Source organism: Engystomops pustulosus, chromosome 2, assembly GCF_040894005.1.
Source record: "Engystomops pustulosus chromosome 2, aEngPut4.maternal, whole genome shotgun sequence".
In the NCBI taxonomy this organism is placed as follows: domain Eukaryota; kingdom Metazoa; phylum Chordata; class Amphibia; order Anura; family Leptodactylidae; genus Engystomops; species Engystomops pustulosus.
The window spans coordinates 226,816,370-226,832,933 of NC_092412.1; the positions used below are offsets into that span (position 1 = coordinate 226,816,370).

Here is a 16,564-nt window from a genome sequence, read left to right on the forward strand (position 1 = left end):
CCCGGCGGCTGCGTATACACCACCCGGCGGCTGCGTATACTCCACCCGGCGGCTGCGTATACTCCACCCGGCGGCTGCGTATACTCCACCCGGCGGCTGCGTATACTCCACCTGGCGGCTGCGTATACTCCACCATATAGTTCTCCATGTGCAGTATGTTGAACCATTGCTTGTAATAGGAGTAATACAGCATCTGGCGGAGTTGTTAGGTTCAGCAAAATTAGTAATGATTTTATTACTGGACTTTGTACAGAACCTGGTGATATTTACATGAAAGGTCCATGATGTGTTTTTAAAGTGCCTTAAAAGTTTTGTATTGATGGTCAACACTAAAGGTAGGTATTCGATATTGGATTGTTGGGGGGGGGGGGGGTGACTCCCTGCACCACCCCTTTAAATGTGACTATATGCCTGAGACTATACTGTATGTTATTACTGATACAAGTATGTTAATTTCTATAATGTTCCAGGATCTCCTGAAGCACACGCCTGTTGACCACCCTGACTATCCATTACTACAAGACGCGCTTCGTATCTCTCAGAATTTTCTCTCTAGTATCAATGAGGACATTGATCCGCGGAGAACTGCAGTGACCACACCAAAGGGCGAGGTAAGAACATTGCCTGTGATTGTATGGCTTCCTCAGGTGGCTTTTAGGCTATGTCTCAAGTCGAATTGCTTTGAATATGTTGCATGCAACTTTCAAAACTGCTGCAGCAGTGACTCAGAGCAAAGGTGGGGGGCCAAATGTTAAAGTTTGTCAATATGATCTGCAGATACTAATTGTTTTGGGGAATTTTAAAATCTAACTTGAGATACACTGACTGGTTGGATCTATTATGTTGCGCTATATATTCATACATGACTAGTGACATGAGGAAGTGTCTGGATTTTGGATTTATACAATACTTGAGGCTTCCCACATCTCATAACTTCAGTAGTATGGATATTGTAATAAGCAGCTTTTGGTTGATAGTGGACCTCTTACCTAGTGCCCCCTTGTAGCTGCACCAATTATATGGCTAACCTCTTTATAGCTGAACCTCAACTATTCACATATATAACAGAATAAGTTTACTCATGTTCCTCGCTCTGCATATATGGAAACACAAAATTTGTGTTTATGCGCATTGCAGATGAAGAAGTGACAGTGGAAATTGAGGTACAGTATCTGTCCTATGTGACCATATTTTGTGGTGCCAACACTATATACCCAGCTGGTGTATGACTACAGGTAGCTCAGGATAAAAGCTGTATTTTTGCTTAGGCTGCATGACTACCAAATGTAATGTTCCTTTACTGCCAAATAATAAGGAATGGTAACATTGCTGCAGGCAGAGGGGCACAGATTTATGTCTATGGGCTTCATACTGAATAAATCTAGCTGGGTTATAAATATGACGGGTCTGGTTATTACATCCCCCATAGTTTTTGGGCTCCTGGGGGGAAGGATATTTGACGGATGCAGTCTCCAAAAGTACAAGCAGGATGTTATATCAAGCCTGAATGTTAATAGCTCAGCATTGGCTGCGTCCACAATAGAGGGTAATATCTCCAGAATGAATATAGTTATTAGATTAGAGAAGGGGGTGTATGGTAAACGTAAGGCTTCCAAAAAAATGTAAAATGGCTTGGGGTCCATGTGTGGATGATGCTACACTTCCTTCTGTCTTACTGTGACAGCAACCTCTGCCTTTTTGTAAATCTGCGGCTTCCTCTTGTCTCGGTCAGCCGAACACTTAAAAAAGTACCTTAGGAGGGTCTAATGCAAGGACGTATTCATGTGCTGTAGTGTACCAACTCATTGGGGAGGGGGGCAGTTTTCTGTCAGGGGGATTGGTTAGTTGTTTGTAAACGGAAAATCTTTAATAAGAACTATTTGATTAAAAAAAAATAATTCTTGCACACTTTTAAGTATTTTAGGCCATTTTTGGACACTTTGACTGCTAGTAAGAGAAAAGATGATTATGCAAATGCACAGCGCTCAGCAATCTCCCTCACCTCCATAGAGATGAATGGAGTAAAACGGACATGTGTGGCCATCTGCTCCACTTATCTCCTGGTCCGATGCAGGCACCTCGGAACCCTTGTTCTTGTAATCTGTGGGGGTCTCATCACTGAGACCCCCACGATCAGCAAGTTAGGCTGTATCCTAACTGGTTTCCTGGGAAAATCACTTTAAGTTTGTGTAAAGCCCCTAGGCAACAGGAGTTGGGGCTTCCTGTGACATCCCTTGTCCTGCTGGCATCTGGTGGACGAAGGGGGCTGTGCAGTCCTGGCCGCTTCACACTAACATTACTAGGGTTAGTGCTATATGGGTGACCCTACCCTATTAGGTTCTTAGCTTGGTAACGTTTTGTAATAGTGGACAACCCCCTTAATTATAACAAAAACTTTCAAAATCTACTCAATTGTTCATTATTTATTGAAGTAACCCTTTATCCTATCCCAAACAATAGGCAGTGCAACATTAGAATAGACCGTCAAAAGAAGGACTAGATCTATCATCATTAATTGTGATAAATCTGGTGCAAGTCTAAGGCCGGCAGCACACGTGGCGTTTTGAACCAGTTTTTGGGCCTCTTTTAAGCAGTCCGTTAAAAACGCATGCGGTTTTTTGAAAACTCTTCCGTTTTTGACCGGTTTTACCAATTATCTTGATTAAAACGGGCCAAAAACGGATGCAGTTTCTTTTACGGAATGCTTAATAACGGCCCCCAAACGGGTTCAAAACGCCGTGTGTGCCGCCGGCCTCAGGCCACTTGTACCCAACTAGTGCAGTTTTATGGGAAGCAAACAACAGTCCCATGTGTCATGAGGTCTGATCACGTGCTGATGACGATTGAAAAAGGCTGCCCATGCCACAAACTTGGGCCACAGAACCATGCCATGAGCCTATAAATTCATGTAATGCAATATTTAGGGTGCGATCACTTGTGGCGTTAACGCATGCGTTTTAAAACACATAGCAACAGCTGAAGAGAGTTTTGCCTAATGAAATTGGTGTTAACATTTGCTTTTCCAAAACGCAACCAATAGTGGTAATACATATGTAAACAATTTGTTAACTAAGTGCATGCTTAAAAGAAATGTTTTGCAAATGTTAACAGCAATTTAGTTTGTCAAAACTCTCCAGCTGTTGCATGCATGAACACACCCTCATGGTGAGGCCACACATGTTGTTTTTAGTCCGTTTTTTAGCATGCATTCTCAGTCCGTTAAAAAAAAGATGCGTTTTTGAAAACGCACCCGTTGTTGACTGTTTTCATCATCTTAATTATCTGAAAACACATGCTTAATAAGTATGCATTTCGATACCCGTGTGGCATCACCCTCAGTTAAGTTTTCTTTTTTTATGTGTTCACTAATGGAATACAATTAGTTAAAAAAAAAAATAAATAAATGTGCGTTAAATAGTTTGCTAAAACGCTCCATTGTCCCGGCGTCTTAGCCCAATGTGACATCTTAGCGCATGCGGCTGCTGAAGTTGAATCAAACAGCTGCTCATCTGCTGACAATGTGGCTCTTTCAGAGAACGGAGGATAATGAGGAGGCTTATCTAGTGCAGAGAGTGAATCTTAATTGTGTCATCAGAAATCTGCCCTTTTATGTTCGCTATATAGCCCTGGTAGCGTCTTGCCATATGCCAGCAATTACATATAAACTCTAAAATAAACTTCATAAAAATAGGTTTAGTTTTACAACACTAAATGTACTATGAGAAGCGATAAAACTGAAATGCTGTGAAGCCGATGGAGGGATTCGGTGTCAGATAGCTGCTGCATAAGCACGGGTAATATTAAGTTTTCTTACATTTTTAATGCTTTTTGGCAAATGCAGGCGGCCCCCTACTTAAGGACATCCGACTTACAGACCACCCATAGTTAAAGACGGACCCCTCTGTCCACTGTGATCTCTGGTGAAGCTCTCTGGAAGCTTTACTATAGTCCCAGGCTGCAATGATCAGCTGTAAGGTGTCTGTAATGAAGCTTTATTGATAATTCTTGGTCCCATTACCGCAAAAAATTTTGAAACTCTGATTGTCACTGGGGCAAAAAAATTTTTTGTCTGGATCTACAATTATAACATATATAGTTTTGACTTGCATACAAATTCAACTTAAGAACAAATCTATGGACCCTATCTTGTATGTAACCCAGGGTATATGTGATTTGTCTGAACTTTTTATACCAATAAAATCCATGAAGCCACTTCATAACTTTCTAATGGTGGAGGATGAAAGGGGCTGTAAAAGTGCCCATAGAGCTACAATGACTGCACCGCCGAGCTCCCGCACCAATACACATGTGGCTTAGTCTATGTTTGTGAGTTCAGTGGGCAGAGTTGTATAAGCCACTGCCAGGCGCCTTTAATTGGGGCTTATCTCCTGAAGGAACAAAGAACGAGGCATGACCAATTTCGGCATGTCCAATCCTTGCCCTAAATAACCTTTTGAGGATACATACGTGACCAATATGATAAGAATATTCCCATATACTTTCATCATATGTCTTTTACCATTCTTTCATTTTCAGACCCGGCAGCTGGTTAGAGATGGTTTCTTAGTCGAACTTTCCGAAAACTCCCGCAAACTGCGGCATCTTTTCCTGTTTACCGACCTCCTGCTCTGTGCCAAGCTCAAGAAGGCAACTGTTGGGTAAGTGACATGGAGAGGCGGCGGGGGGGGGGGGGGGGGATTATATCGGCTTTTCTTTTCTCAGGACAAATCCATTGTCTGCCCTCTACTGGTGGTCCCCAGCATGTAGTTGTAGATCCTGTATTTACCACAAGTTCTATTACTGTTACATTATCCCTCCTGTGTCTTGTATACTTTGTATGTTTTACACATTGTTCCTGCAAAGAGCCAACGCATTTCACTGCCAACAGTCAGTCCTGTAACATCTTACATCCCTGATCATATGATGTTACAGAGGTGCACGGACTGTCATTTCAGAGAGTAATCAGAGCCGTGCACCTGTGTGACATCACATCACCATGGAGATAACGAGCCGTGCACTTGTGTGACATCACATCACCATAGAGATAACGAGCCGTGCACCTGTGTGACATCACGTGACCAGGGATATAGCTAGCTGTACACCTGTGTGACATCACGTGACCAGGGATATAACGAGCCATGCACCTGTGTGACATAACGTGACCAGGGATATAACGAGCCATGCACCTGTGTGACATCACGTGACCGGGGATATAACGAGCCATGCACCTGTGTGACATCACGTGACCAGGGATATAACGAGCCGTGCACCTGTGTGACATCACGTGACCAGGGATATAACGAGCCGTGCACCTGTGTGACATCACGTGACCAGGGATATAACGAGCCGTGCACCTGTGTGACATCACATCACCAGAGAGATAACGAGCTGTGCACCTGTGGGACATCACTTGACCAGGAGCTGTTTTTTTTTTTTCTAAAGGAAGTAAACAATAAGGTTTCCTATAGAAGGGCAGCAAGCAGAGATCTGGAAAACCAAGAAATTATGTAAAGGACCTTGTACACTTCCATTAGATTTACCTGACCATCTTTGTGTATAATAATGGGAAAATAAATTGTACCATATAAAGGGGATCTCCCATCTCTCCGGACATAGTTATGCATTTTTATGTCCTTTGGTTTGAACTTTGTTAGAAAACCTTATATATTACTCTTTAAATACCTTTTTTTCTTCAACAGGAAACACCAGCAGTATGATTGTAAATGGTACATCCCCCTGGCCGATCTGGTCTTCCCCTCCCTGGAGGAGTCGGAGCCCATCCCACAGCTACACGCCACGCCTGACCACGAGATAGAGGAAATGAAGGCAAAAATATCTGTTCTTAAAAGTGAGATCCAAAAAGAAAAGGTTGGTTGATCCTATAAGGCACTGGCATCTTTAGAGTGTTTTCATGAAGTTTGTAGATAACTCAGAGCAGGTCTATTTCTGCTCCTGTTTATGGCTCTGCCCGCAAATAGAAGTCTAAAGGAACATGAAAAATAACTAACTAACCCACACTGAACTAAAAATATCTTTGAATACTGCTGTTATACAGTGGTACAACTATCCCTATATTGTTCCTTCTCATGCCTGTAAATTTCCACAGTCCGTTCGTAAAGTTGACTCCTCTTAGCGGAGTCTGACATATTTATGTTCTTTCAGCTCAGCTGTGCCTACATCTTCCTGATTGACAATAATAATAATAATTCTTTATTTATATAGCGCACACAGATTACGCAGCACTGCACAAAGCATGTCAAATTGGTCCCTGTCCCCATGGGGCTCACAATCTAAACAACCTAACTGTATGTTTTGGACAAGGGACATGCTCTCCCTTACGTTGCATCACTGTGCGACTTGGCTCAACTACCTCATTCCCCCCTCCCTTAGGAAAGAGTGAGACGCTGGCTGTCTGTGACTCGCTGAAGAGAATAACTGAAGGAAGGGGGAATGAGGGAGCTGAGCCAAGTGAAGCAGCTGCAGAGAAGCAGACTCCATGTCAATAAGGAGGCTGAAGGCATGGATGAGCTGGAAGAACATGACTATGCATAGATGGGGAGTCATCTTTACAAATGGACTGTGGAACTTTACAGGCATGGGGAGGAACAATATAGGGATAGTTGTACTGCTGTATAATAGTAATTTTTAAAGATATGTTTAATATGGGTTGGTTTAACTTACTGGTTCACTTTAACACAGTAATGTGATTGAGAACACCACATGGATTGTTTAGAACACTATACTTAATTGTTTTAAAAACATTTGGACTGCCCTCTTAACTTGCTCCATTTTACACCAAAATAGTAAGACAATATTGGAACAACGCAAGATGAGCAACAAAAATAGTAAAATTAAACAAAACTGTCTAAAAGTTCCCACACTTTATCATCCACATTGATGTTTGATCTTACTAACTTTCTAGTTCAGGTGCAATGTCTACCCTGCCCCAGTATCTGCCCCAGTATCTTTGAAAGCTCTTAATAAACTCTGTGTATATTCTAAATTCATTACATAGTAAATTGTGGCTGCAGATACACAATGGAGGTCTTCATTTTAGTGCAAAGTGTAATATTTTCATTATCATTGACCAGCATTGATAAACACATAAATCTGATCTGTGCGCTCATCATCCTCTCCTTTGTCTCATCACTCTCCTTCATATACATTTGTGCAGAAAGCCAAAGGGTCCAGTCGTACCATTGAAAGGCTGAAGAAGAAAATGTTTGAGTATGAATCCTGGCTTCTTCTCTTCTCCCCTACAATTCCTTTCCGAATCCATAATAAGAATGGCAAGGTAAGCCTGGAGCCGGCAGCTGTATGGCCCTGCTGAGATGCTGGATGAAGCCGGCATTGTATGAGACATACAAATAGGAATCCGCTTTTGATTTTCCCACTTGGGGGTTGTGGAAAGTCAGCAATGGTTATTTGCATACTTTGAACATTTAGATACACAGAGGAGGATGCCAGGAGGGGAATTCTGCAGTGTCTGATGTGAGGAGTGAGTCAGGACGCCCAGGGAACAAATGCGTGGGAGCCACATGAGCTCCACACACACAACTTCTACTGATTTGGCTTCAAACCTGTTCTCTGACTTTGAGTCCAAATTACAAGGGCACATTGCTTTAAAGGCAAACTTTCAAAGAGTGTATTCTAGCATCCCGAAAACTCTTAAGTCAAATAAGGAAACAGAAAGTATCTTCTGTCAGTAGGAAGAGAAGGATATCTGGATATCATTATGGGTGTGAGAGAGAACAAGTGCTGCATTACTAGGATAGAAAGGGTTTACCAGTTTAATATTTATCATCTATCTTATATCAATCAGTTGACTGCCAGGTTTAAAGGGAACCTTGCATCTCAGATCAGCTAAATAAACCCTAGACAGTAGCTTAGAGAACACTGTAGAGTCATCTCAATGCTTCTAATCCTGTTACTCTGCAGTGCTGCTGTTAGATAAAAACCCGAATATAACCTAAGGCCCATAATTTTACCTAATTTTTTAAACTTGAACACGGAGACAACTATTTCTAGGTGCATTTGACAGAATTGGTGCACACCTGTGTCTCCTACCTTACCTTTGCTCTTGGCTGGACATATCCAGATATTATGTGCATCATGGGATGATCAGCTTTTCACTGTCATTTCATTTTGTGTTACTTTTTCAAAGTAATATGCTGTATGTGTGGCCACCCACTGGTGAATTTGTGAATTGCAGCCATTCAAGGTTTTTGCTAACACATAGGAGCACATTTACTTACCTGGTCACTGGAGTTCACAGAAAGTGCATTGTGCATCTATAAAGCTGTGTGCGGCTATTCACTAAGATCATGCACCTGAAATTGTGAATGTTTCGCTTCCCCGCTCAGGTTCACCATCTTTTTTGTGGTGTATGTTAAACATACGGCTTGTGACACTATTGAAAGTTAAATCCCGCGCTCGGTCCGAATCAGTTGGATCGTCCGAATCAGTTGTGTCGCATGGAGGCCAGTGAAGCTGCACCACAAAAAGGGTCATGTGCCGCAAAATCCCAGTGCAGACACTTCTTAAATACCTGTGCAAGCCGTGTAATCCCCGAAAACGGTGCACAGCTCGACCATTAGTAAATGAGCCCCATAGTATTGCTAACGATATAGTATTGAATTGGTCTCAGAATATTTTGGCCTTCTTCACCAAATTTGAGGTAGGATTATTGAGGATACATCTGTATACTTGTTCCATTACCTTAACATTGAATGAGGGGATCACAATATAATGCAGGATACACTTTGCTTGGAGTAGGTGGACCCTAGTGTATATGTTTCAGTAATAGTATTATACTTCGTTTATATCAGAACTACGATCACTCAGTTTTCTAATGCATCCTGATTGACCATATTGACTTATACCGGGGGTCTTCTGTGTATTTGAGGTGTGAACAGAGTTGTACATGTCGCAGATCACCGTGTCGCAAAGTTCTAGGTGTGACATGTAATGTAATTTCTTAGACTTCAATGGTAGATTCTGTGTTTGTTTGATTTCTTCTGTCTGTCTCTTTTTATCAGAACTTGTTAGTTAACACAGAACATTTTCCTGTCTCTGCAGAGCTATCTGTTCCTGCTCTCATCAGATTATGAAAGGTCAGAGTGGAGGGAAGCCATTCAGAAGCTGCAGAAGAAAGGTAAGTGTCTGCAGTGACCATACACTGACAACATGCGGTGCTCCTGAAGTCTTCCCATACACCTCTGCATCACTGATGGGTTATACACTGACTGTACTGTATGCTGGAATTTAGATTCAGAGTGAGGACAGTGACTGACATGGATAATAACACTGTAGAAAAGTCACACGGAAGGTGAATCCTTCAGTTCACAGCAAGTAGTAGTAATAATTCACTGTGCTGCTGACTGACTAAAACCAAATTTTACAGCCTCTTTACCTGGAAAACTCCTTTAAAGGGGTTTTACCACCAATCAAGTTAGGCCCTATCCACAGGACTTGCTGATCAGTGGGAGTCTCAGTGATGAGACACAAATCATGAGAATGGGGGTCATATGGGGTCCCAGGTCGCTCCCGGAGATGAATGGAGCAGACGGCCATGCATGTCAGTTCTGCTTCATTCAGCTCTATGGAGCTGAAGGAGTTTGCCAGGTTCCGTCAGCTCTACAGACCCCCACCGATCACGCATATATCATGTGTGTAGGCCCTAACTTGATTGATGGGAAAACCCAGTGCACAGTAAAAAAAAATTTAATCCTGGCAGGATGTTATTGAGCAGGAGGAGCTGAGCAGATTCTACATAGTGTACTAGCTGCAGGCAGGAGCAGCTGAGCAGATTGTATATTGTGTCCTATCTGCAGACAGCATGTTATAGAGCACGACATGCTGAACAGAATGTGTATTGTGTCATATCTGCAGACACAATACACATTCATATTGTTTTATCTGCAAGAAGCATGTTGTAGAGCAGGAGGAGCTAAGCAGATTGTATATAGTGTCCTATCTGCAGGCAGCATGTTATAGCGCAGGAGAAGCTGAGTACGTTATACATAGTGTCCAGTCTCGGGATGAGCTGAGAAGATTATACATGGTTTCCTATATTCATGTAATATGTTTTTAGAGCAGCAGCAGCTGAGCAGAATCTACCTAGAGTCTTATCTGCAGGCAGCATTAAAGGGCAACTACCACCAGGATGAAGGACTGTATGCAAATGAGCATGAGGGTCTCCAGTTTTCATAGGTGAAATAGCCTGGAGCCCCTCGGGCACATTTGCTTTAGTCTGTCATCCTGGTGGTAGATGTCCTTTAAAACCAAAATAATTAATTATTGGACACGTTCCAGCATAAGTTTTCATTTATTAATTTACTTTAAATTAGAGAGTTATCAACCGTTATATGCTAGTTTTTGGCATAGAAGTTCTGATAATGACAATTTCCATAGCGTCCCCCATGACGGCCCCAACTGGAGGATGACCCTTGACCTCTGTAGGGACAGGAGGCAGAGAGGTTAAATACCCCACCCCGGCATCCGTACACCAGTGGCTTCCTGTCCCTACACAGGGCAGGGAGTAGAGAGAAGTCTCTCCTCATCCCCAGTAGTTGGGACGGTGAGGGGGGACCAGTGTGGCGCAGGGAATCGTCCCTTACCCTAAGGCAGTCTCGGCCTCGATCGGACTTCGGTCCTTTCCTCTGCCACAAGACAGAGATGCCTTCTTCTCCGGCTCTGCCCGCGGCTCTGCGCAGCTAAGGACACCCGGAGCGTGTCCATCGCGGAGGTCACGTGGGCCGGCCGCCGTCCGACTCTGGTGACGACTTCCGCCGGAAATGACGGGACCGGATGTGACGTCACGATGGCGCGACCCGGAAGCAGGAGCGTGGAGCGGTAAGCTTGAAAAAGCAGGTATTCACGTTGATCTGAGGTCTAATAGTCGCACTCTGGTCCTGACGAGAGTAGTCGCTAGAATCGGACGCTATTCTGAGCATTTTCCAGCCAACAAGGTCGGTTAACATGCTGTATGGTTGCCTCATATGTGTCATATGTGTTATATACAATTCAGGTCTATATAGACATGTGTATATCTCTCTTAGGGGCTTGCGCTGTGTAACCCTCAAGATACCTCAGGTACTCCCTTGTTATATTCCACTTGATTAAATGTCACAGTCTATCTCACATTTCTATAAATGTTTAGGCTTGCTGATATCAGTGGTCCCACAATTGGGAATATGGAGACACATGGCATGGAGGCTTCAAGTCTGGACCTCATATCCTTGAACCCTGTAAGTAGGGTCAACCGGGGATAGGGTGGTGGGTCACCCACATGTCCCTATATTTTCACATGAGGTGTCGGTTACGGACTAATTACCTCTCCTTCTCCTTGGCAGGAGCCCAGGGAAAAGGAGAAGGATAAAGGGAGAGCTAAAGATCAGTCCGGCACAAAGAAAACCACTTCCAAAAAGTGTAATATGTGCTTAGAGAAACTCCCTACGGACTATAAAAAGCCGGTCTGTAAAACCTGCGTAGATAATCTACTCAGAGAAGAGAGAACCTCATTTGTGGATGAAATGCGTAGCTTTATCAGAGAAGAAGTTAAAACATCTATAGCATCATCCATAACAGCTTTCATACCTCAGGAGCCTCCACATAAAAAACAAAGAGTTATAGAATCCATGTCGGATTATACATCAGACTCAGAAGGGACCAAGGAGTCTACGGATATGGAGCCAGGTCCCTCAAATTCAGCCAGTAAGATGGAGTCGAGATATTTGTTAGCATCCGAAGATCTGGAACCCTTACTAAAAGCTATGAGGGATACCCTCAAAATTGAGGAAATAGAAGAGACCAAATCTATTCAGGATGAATTATTCGGACTTCTTAAAGTTAAGAAGAGGCGAGTGTTTCCCATAAATGACACTCTTAAGGAACTAATACTAGAAGAATGGAGAGAACCGGAGAACAAAATCTCCATATCTAGAGAATTTAAAAGTCGTCTGTCCTTTGATGAAACAGAAGCCAAAATTTGGAACGCTACCCCTAAAGTAGACATCCAGGTCACAAAAATGACCAAGAAGACGGACCTCCCGTTTGAGGATGCAATCCAGTTAAGAGATCCCCTGGATAGAAAGGCGGACAGCCTTCTAAAGAAGACATGGGAGTGTGCCATGTTAAATCTAAAATCAAATATTGCCACAACATCCATGGCACGGACTCTCTTTCATTGGATTACCCAACTGGAGGGTCATGTTAGAGATGGTACTCCTAGGGAGATGCTATTGAGTACATTTTCAACGTTGAGAGCAGCCACCGCCTTCATCGCAGATGCCTCAGCGGAAGGAGTTAGAATAAGTGCCAAGGAAGGGGCACTATCAAATTCAGTTAGAAGATCACTTTGGCTTCGCCAGTGGACTGGCGATTTCAGATCGAAGTCAAAATTATGTGGTATTCCATTTGAAGGGGAATACCTATTCGGTTCCGAACTTGACACGCTGTTGGAAAAAGCGGCAGACAGAAAGAAAGGGTTTCCGGAATCCAGAAGTAACCAAAGAAAGCAGCCCTTTCGAGACTCTAAGGACAGAAAACAGCCCTTTAGAGGGAAAGGCAAACAGGGCAGGTGGAGCTACCCTAAAGGAGGGAGAGGAAGGGGCTTCCTTCTCAGTGCCAGCAACTCGGCCCCAGTGTTTAGAAAACAATGACGCCAGGGTGGGGGGAAGACTATTGAAGTTCCACTTCCAGTGGACTCAGATAACATCAAATCCCTGGATACTAAGTATTCTTCGGGAAGGTTACCATCTAGAACTAACCTCTCTTCCCCCCAGAAAATTTGTTTTGACAGAGCAGCCCTCAGGAAACCTCTCAAACTCGCTGTGGTCAGAGATACAAAAACTCATTCAGTTGGATGTCATCATCCCGGTACCTCAGACACAGTTAAAAGAAGGACACTACTCTCCCCTCTTCTTGATAAAAAAACCGAATGGCTCTTTCAGGATGATATGCAACCTGAAGAATCTGAACAGGTACATACGATATCGAAAGTTCAAGATGGAAACAGTGAGCTCGGCAGCAGTTCTGATCCAACCAGGAGCGTCTATGTGTACGATAGATCTGAAGGACGCATATTACCATGTGCCAATACATCAAAAATCTCAAAAATTCCTCAGATTCGCAGTACGATCACCTTGGGGAGAAGAGGTCCACTATCAGTACAAGGCGCTGCCTTTTGGGATTTCTTCGGCCCCCAGGACATTCACAAAGATCATGATCGAGGTGATAGCTTTCTTGAGGCGGAAAGGGATTCTAGTCATCCCCTACCTGGACGATCTGTTACTGGTGGCCAGTTCGAAACAAGAGCTTATACACCACCGAGATTTCACAATGAGGATCCTACATCAGTTAGGATGGATAATAAACCTGGAAAAGTCCAAACTAAACCCAAGTACAGAGGTTGTGTTTCTAGGAACGTTATTAGATTCGATCCAGCAGATGTCCTTCTTACCGCCAGAGAAAGCAACGAGACTAATGCAACATGTCATATTGTTTCAAAAAAGAAGTCATTGCACGATAAGGGAAGCCATGAGGATACTGGGCCTTATGACATCTTCCATACAGAGTGTACAGTGGAGCCAGAGTCACACCAGAGTCCTTCAAAGTTGGATATTGGCCTCCTGGGACAAAGATCCCCAACATCTAAATCAAAAGGTCCAGATTCCGGAAGCGGTCAAGCAATCCCTGGAGTGGTGGATAGATACTTCCAACCTGGGAAGAGGGATATCATGGCATCCCTGGCCAGTGATAAATATCCGGACGGACGCAAGTCAGTCAGGATGGGGAGCGGACATAGCAGGCCTTCCCGTTCAAGGTCTTTGGCCGTCCTCGACCAGATCCCGTTCCTCGAACTTCCGAGAACTGAGAGCTGTACTAGAGACTTTAAGAGCAAGTGCTCAAAGCCTGAGGGGAAAACATGTAAAAATTTATTCAGACAACACCACCACGGTGGCTTATCTCCGTCATCAGGGGGGTACCAGGAACCCCGATCTCCTCAATCTTTCAGACAAGATATTCATCTGGGCAGAAACCAACATCCGCTCTCTTTCAGCCACCCATCTAAAAGGAGAATTGAATCAAGTAGCGGACTATCTCAGTCGTCAGACGATAGACCACAACGAGTGGTGTCTAAACGAGAACATCTTTTCAAGTCTCATACAAAAATGGGGACAACCAGTGACAGATCTTTTTGCCACCAGCAAAAATACAAAAGTTCCTCATTTCTTCTCTCTGGATCCAAATACTCCGGTTTGCCAAAGGGATGCCTTCAGCCAGTCCTGGAGCGGTCCTCTAATGTACGCATTTCCTCCTATACCTCTCATAGCGAGAGTGATTCAGAAGATCAGAGAGGACCAAGCAAAGGTTATACTCATTGTTCCCTGGTGGCCAAAGAGGAACTGGTTTCCATGGCTAGGAAAGATGGCATTGGAAGGACCTGTCATGCTGGAACCTCTAAACAACCTTCTGTTCCAGGGTCCAGTTTACCATCCAGATCCACAGGCTCTCCGGCTCTCGGCTTGGATCCTGAAAGGCGATTGCTGATATCCAGGGGACTATCAAACAAGGTAATTTCCACACTCAAAGCGAGCCGCAAACCAGTTACCCACAAAATCTATGCCAGGATATGGGGAAGATTTGTGTCTTTTTGTGGCAGGACTCCTCCTAACCAAATGTCCCCTAATGTCTCACAGGTGCTCGACTTCCTGCAAGCAGGGTTTGACAAGGGCCTTAAGACGAATTCCTTAAAAGTCCAGATTTCAGCCCTCAGTGCCTTTTTCGACACCCCATTAGCCGAAAATAGATGGATCCAAAGGTTTGTCAAAGCTACGGCTAGACTAAGACCTCAAATAAAACAGAATATCCCCAATTGGGATCTTTCATTAGTACTGGATTATCTCACAAAGATACCGTTTGAACCTCTGGAGTCGGTCAAGCTTAGAGAATTAACGCTAAAACTCACCTTTCTCATAGCCATAACAACAGCTAGGCGTTTGGGTGAGATCCAGAGTTTGTCTATTAAAGAACCTTATCTTAAAATATGTGAAGATAAGATTGTACTAATGTTAGATAAAGCCTTTACTCCCAAAGTAGCTTCATCTTTTCATCGTAACCAAGAGATTATTCTGCCTTCCTTCTGTCAGAATCCAAAACATCCCAAAGAACAGGAGTGGCATACGCTAGATGTCAGAAGATACCTGCTACATTATCTTGAAGTTACCAAATCCTGGAGAAAAGACAACAACATTCTCCTACAATTTAGAGGAAAGTGCAAGGGCAGAAAAGCTTCAAAGGCATCCATCGCCAGGTGGATAAGAACAGTCATCAAAGAAGCTTATGATGCCAACAACCTGGACATTTCAGGGACTATTAGGGCCCACTCGACCCGAGGAGTGGCAGCCTCCTGGGCGGAAAAACGGGGCGCCTCGTTAGAGGACATATGTAGAGCAGCTACCTGGTCTACTCACCTAACTTTTGCCAAACACTATAGGCTAGATGTTCAAAGTGCTAGAGACCAGTCCTTCGGAAGGAAGGTCTTACAAGCTGTTGTCCCACCCTAATTATTTATCTGGTACATCTCCAGTTGGGGCCGTCATGGGGGACGCTATGGAAAAGGAGAATTATTCTCACCGTTAATTCGGTTTCCATTAGTCCACCATGACGGCCCATATATATTTCCCACCCTGTAATTTGAAAAAAGTTGAAATTGCCTATTTGTTCTGTGTGCATTGATAACATACAATAAATGGGTTGCATCCAAGGCCGGTGTAGTTATTTGGAAGCCACTGGTGTACGGATGCCGGGGTGGGGTATTTAACCTCTCTGCTTCCTGTCCCTACAGAGGTCAAGGGTCATCCTCCAGTTGGGGCCGTCATGGTGGACTAATGGAAACCGAATTAACGGTGAGAATAATTCTCCTTTTCTTGCTCACTGCAAGAAATTGCGATAATATTTGCGACTACGCCACCTCCACACCATGTGGGTATGGAGGGGCACGGCCGCTGGTGGAAGAAACGCCCCGTGTCTGCGTACTGTAAAAAAAAAAAACAAAAAAAAAAACTGTGATCTGGCGTAGTTTGACTGGACGGAACAGGGGTGGGCTTATGATAAATTCCCCCACATATATTTAAACTTCCCATCTATTTATGCTACAACGCCTTAGAGGTATCCTATAAGCATTTGCCAGTCTGACTATTTATTTAGAGATGGCTGTCAATCACAGATAGGACTGTCTCCATGATGAGATGACTGCTACATAGCATGGAAAGTGGCAATATTTAAATAAGTGACCTTTTCTTGTCTATTTATACGTATACAATCTTATTTCAAAGTGAATCTACAACTTGCATCTATAATGCTTATTCCAGGCTCTTGTGCTGCTTATATTGCACATGACTTTGAAAAGTATTTATTTTCCTTTCCTTTAGATCTTCAAGCCTTTGCACTCAGTTCCTTGGAGCTCCAGTTCCTCACTGGAACCTGCTTAAAGCTGCGCACAGTTCACAACATGCCTATAATCAGCAATAAAGATGGTGAGTACCAGCCTGCAGTGCAC

At 43.6% G+C, this 16,564-nt stretch overlaps 2 protein-coding genes across 6 annotated transcripts in view; both read left to right on the forward strand.

The window, feature by feature from the left end:
• ABR (ABR activator of RhoGEF and GTPase) overlaps positions 1 to 16,564 on the forward strand; it is a 217,757-nt gene that overhangs the window by 155,199 nt on the left and 45,994 nt on the right. For all 5 annotated transcript variants that reach the window (XM_072138370.1, XM_072138371.1, XM_072138372.1 and 2 more), the window contains 6 exons: positions 471 to 611; positions 4,537 to 4,658; positions 5,700 to 5,868; positions 7,175 to 7,294; positions 9,079 to 9,154; positions 16,437 to 16,541. In XM_072138370.1, coding sequence (XP_071994471.1) covers positions 471 to 611; positions 4,537 to 4,658; positions 5,700 to 5,868; positions 7,175 to 7,294; positions 9,079 to 9,154; positions 16,437 to 16,541 — 733 coding nt within the window. The remainder of the gene's footprint in view (positions 1 to 470; positions 612 to 4,536; positions 4,659 to 5,699; positions 5,869 to 7,174; positions 7,295 to 9,078; positions 9,155 to 16,436; positions 16,542 to 16,564) is intronic.
• LOC140119394 (uncharacterized) lies at positions 11,086 to 12,670 on the forward strand. Its single transcript, XM_072138377.1, has 2 exons — positions 11,086 to 11,249; positions 11,355 to 12,670. The coding sequence occupies exons 1-2, from the start codon at positions 11,154 to 11,156 to the stop codon at positions 12,660 to 12,662; spliced, it is 1,404 nt and encodes a 467-aa protein (XP_071994478.1). The 5' UTR covers positions 11,086 to 11,153; the 3' UTR covers positions 12,663 to 12,670.

Coding starts and splice junctions, on each gene's coding strand:
- LOC140119394 (XM_072138377.1), top strand. CDS start 11,154: ATGTTTAGGCTTGCTGATATCAGTGGTCCCACAATTGGGAATATGGAG. Junction 11,250..11,354: donor ACCTCATATCCTTGAACCCT/GTAAGTAGGGTC, acceptor TCTCCTTGGCAG/GAGCCCAGGGAAAAGGAGAA.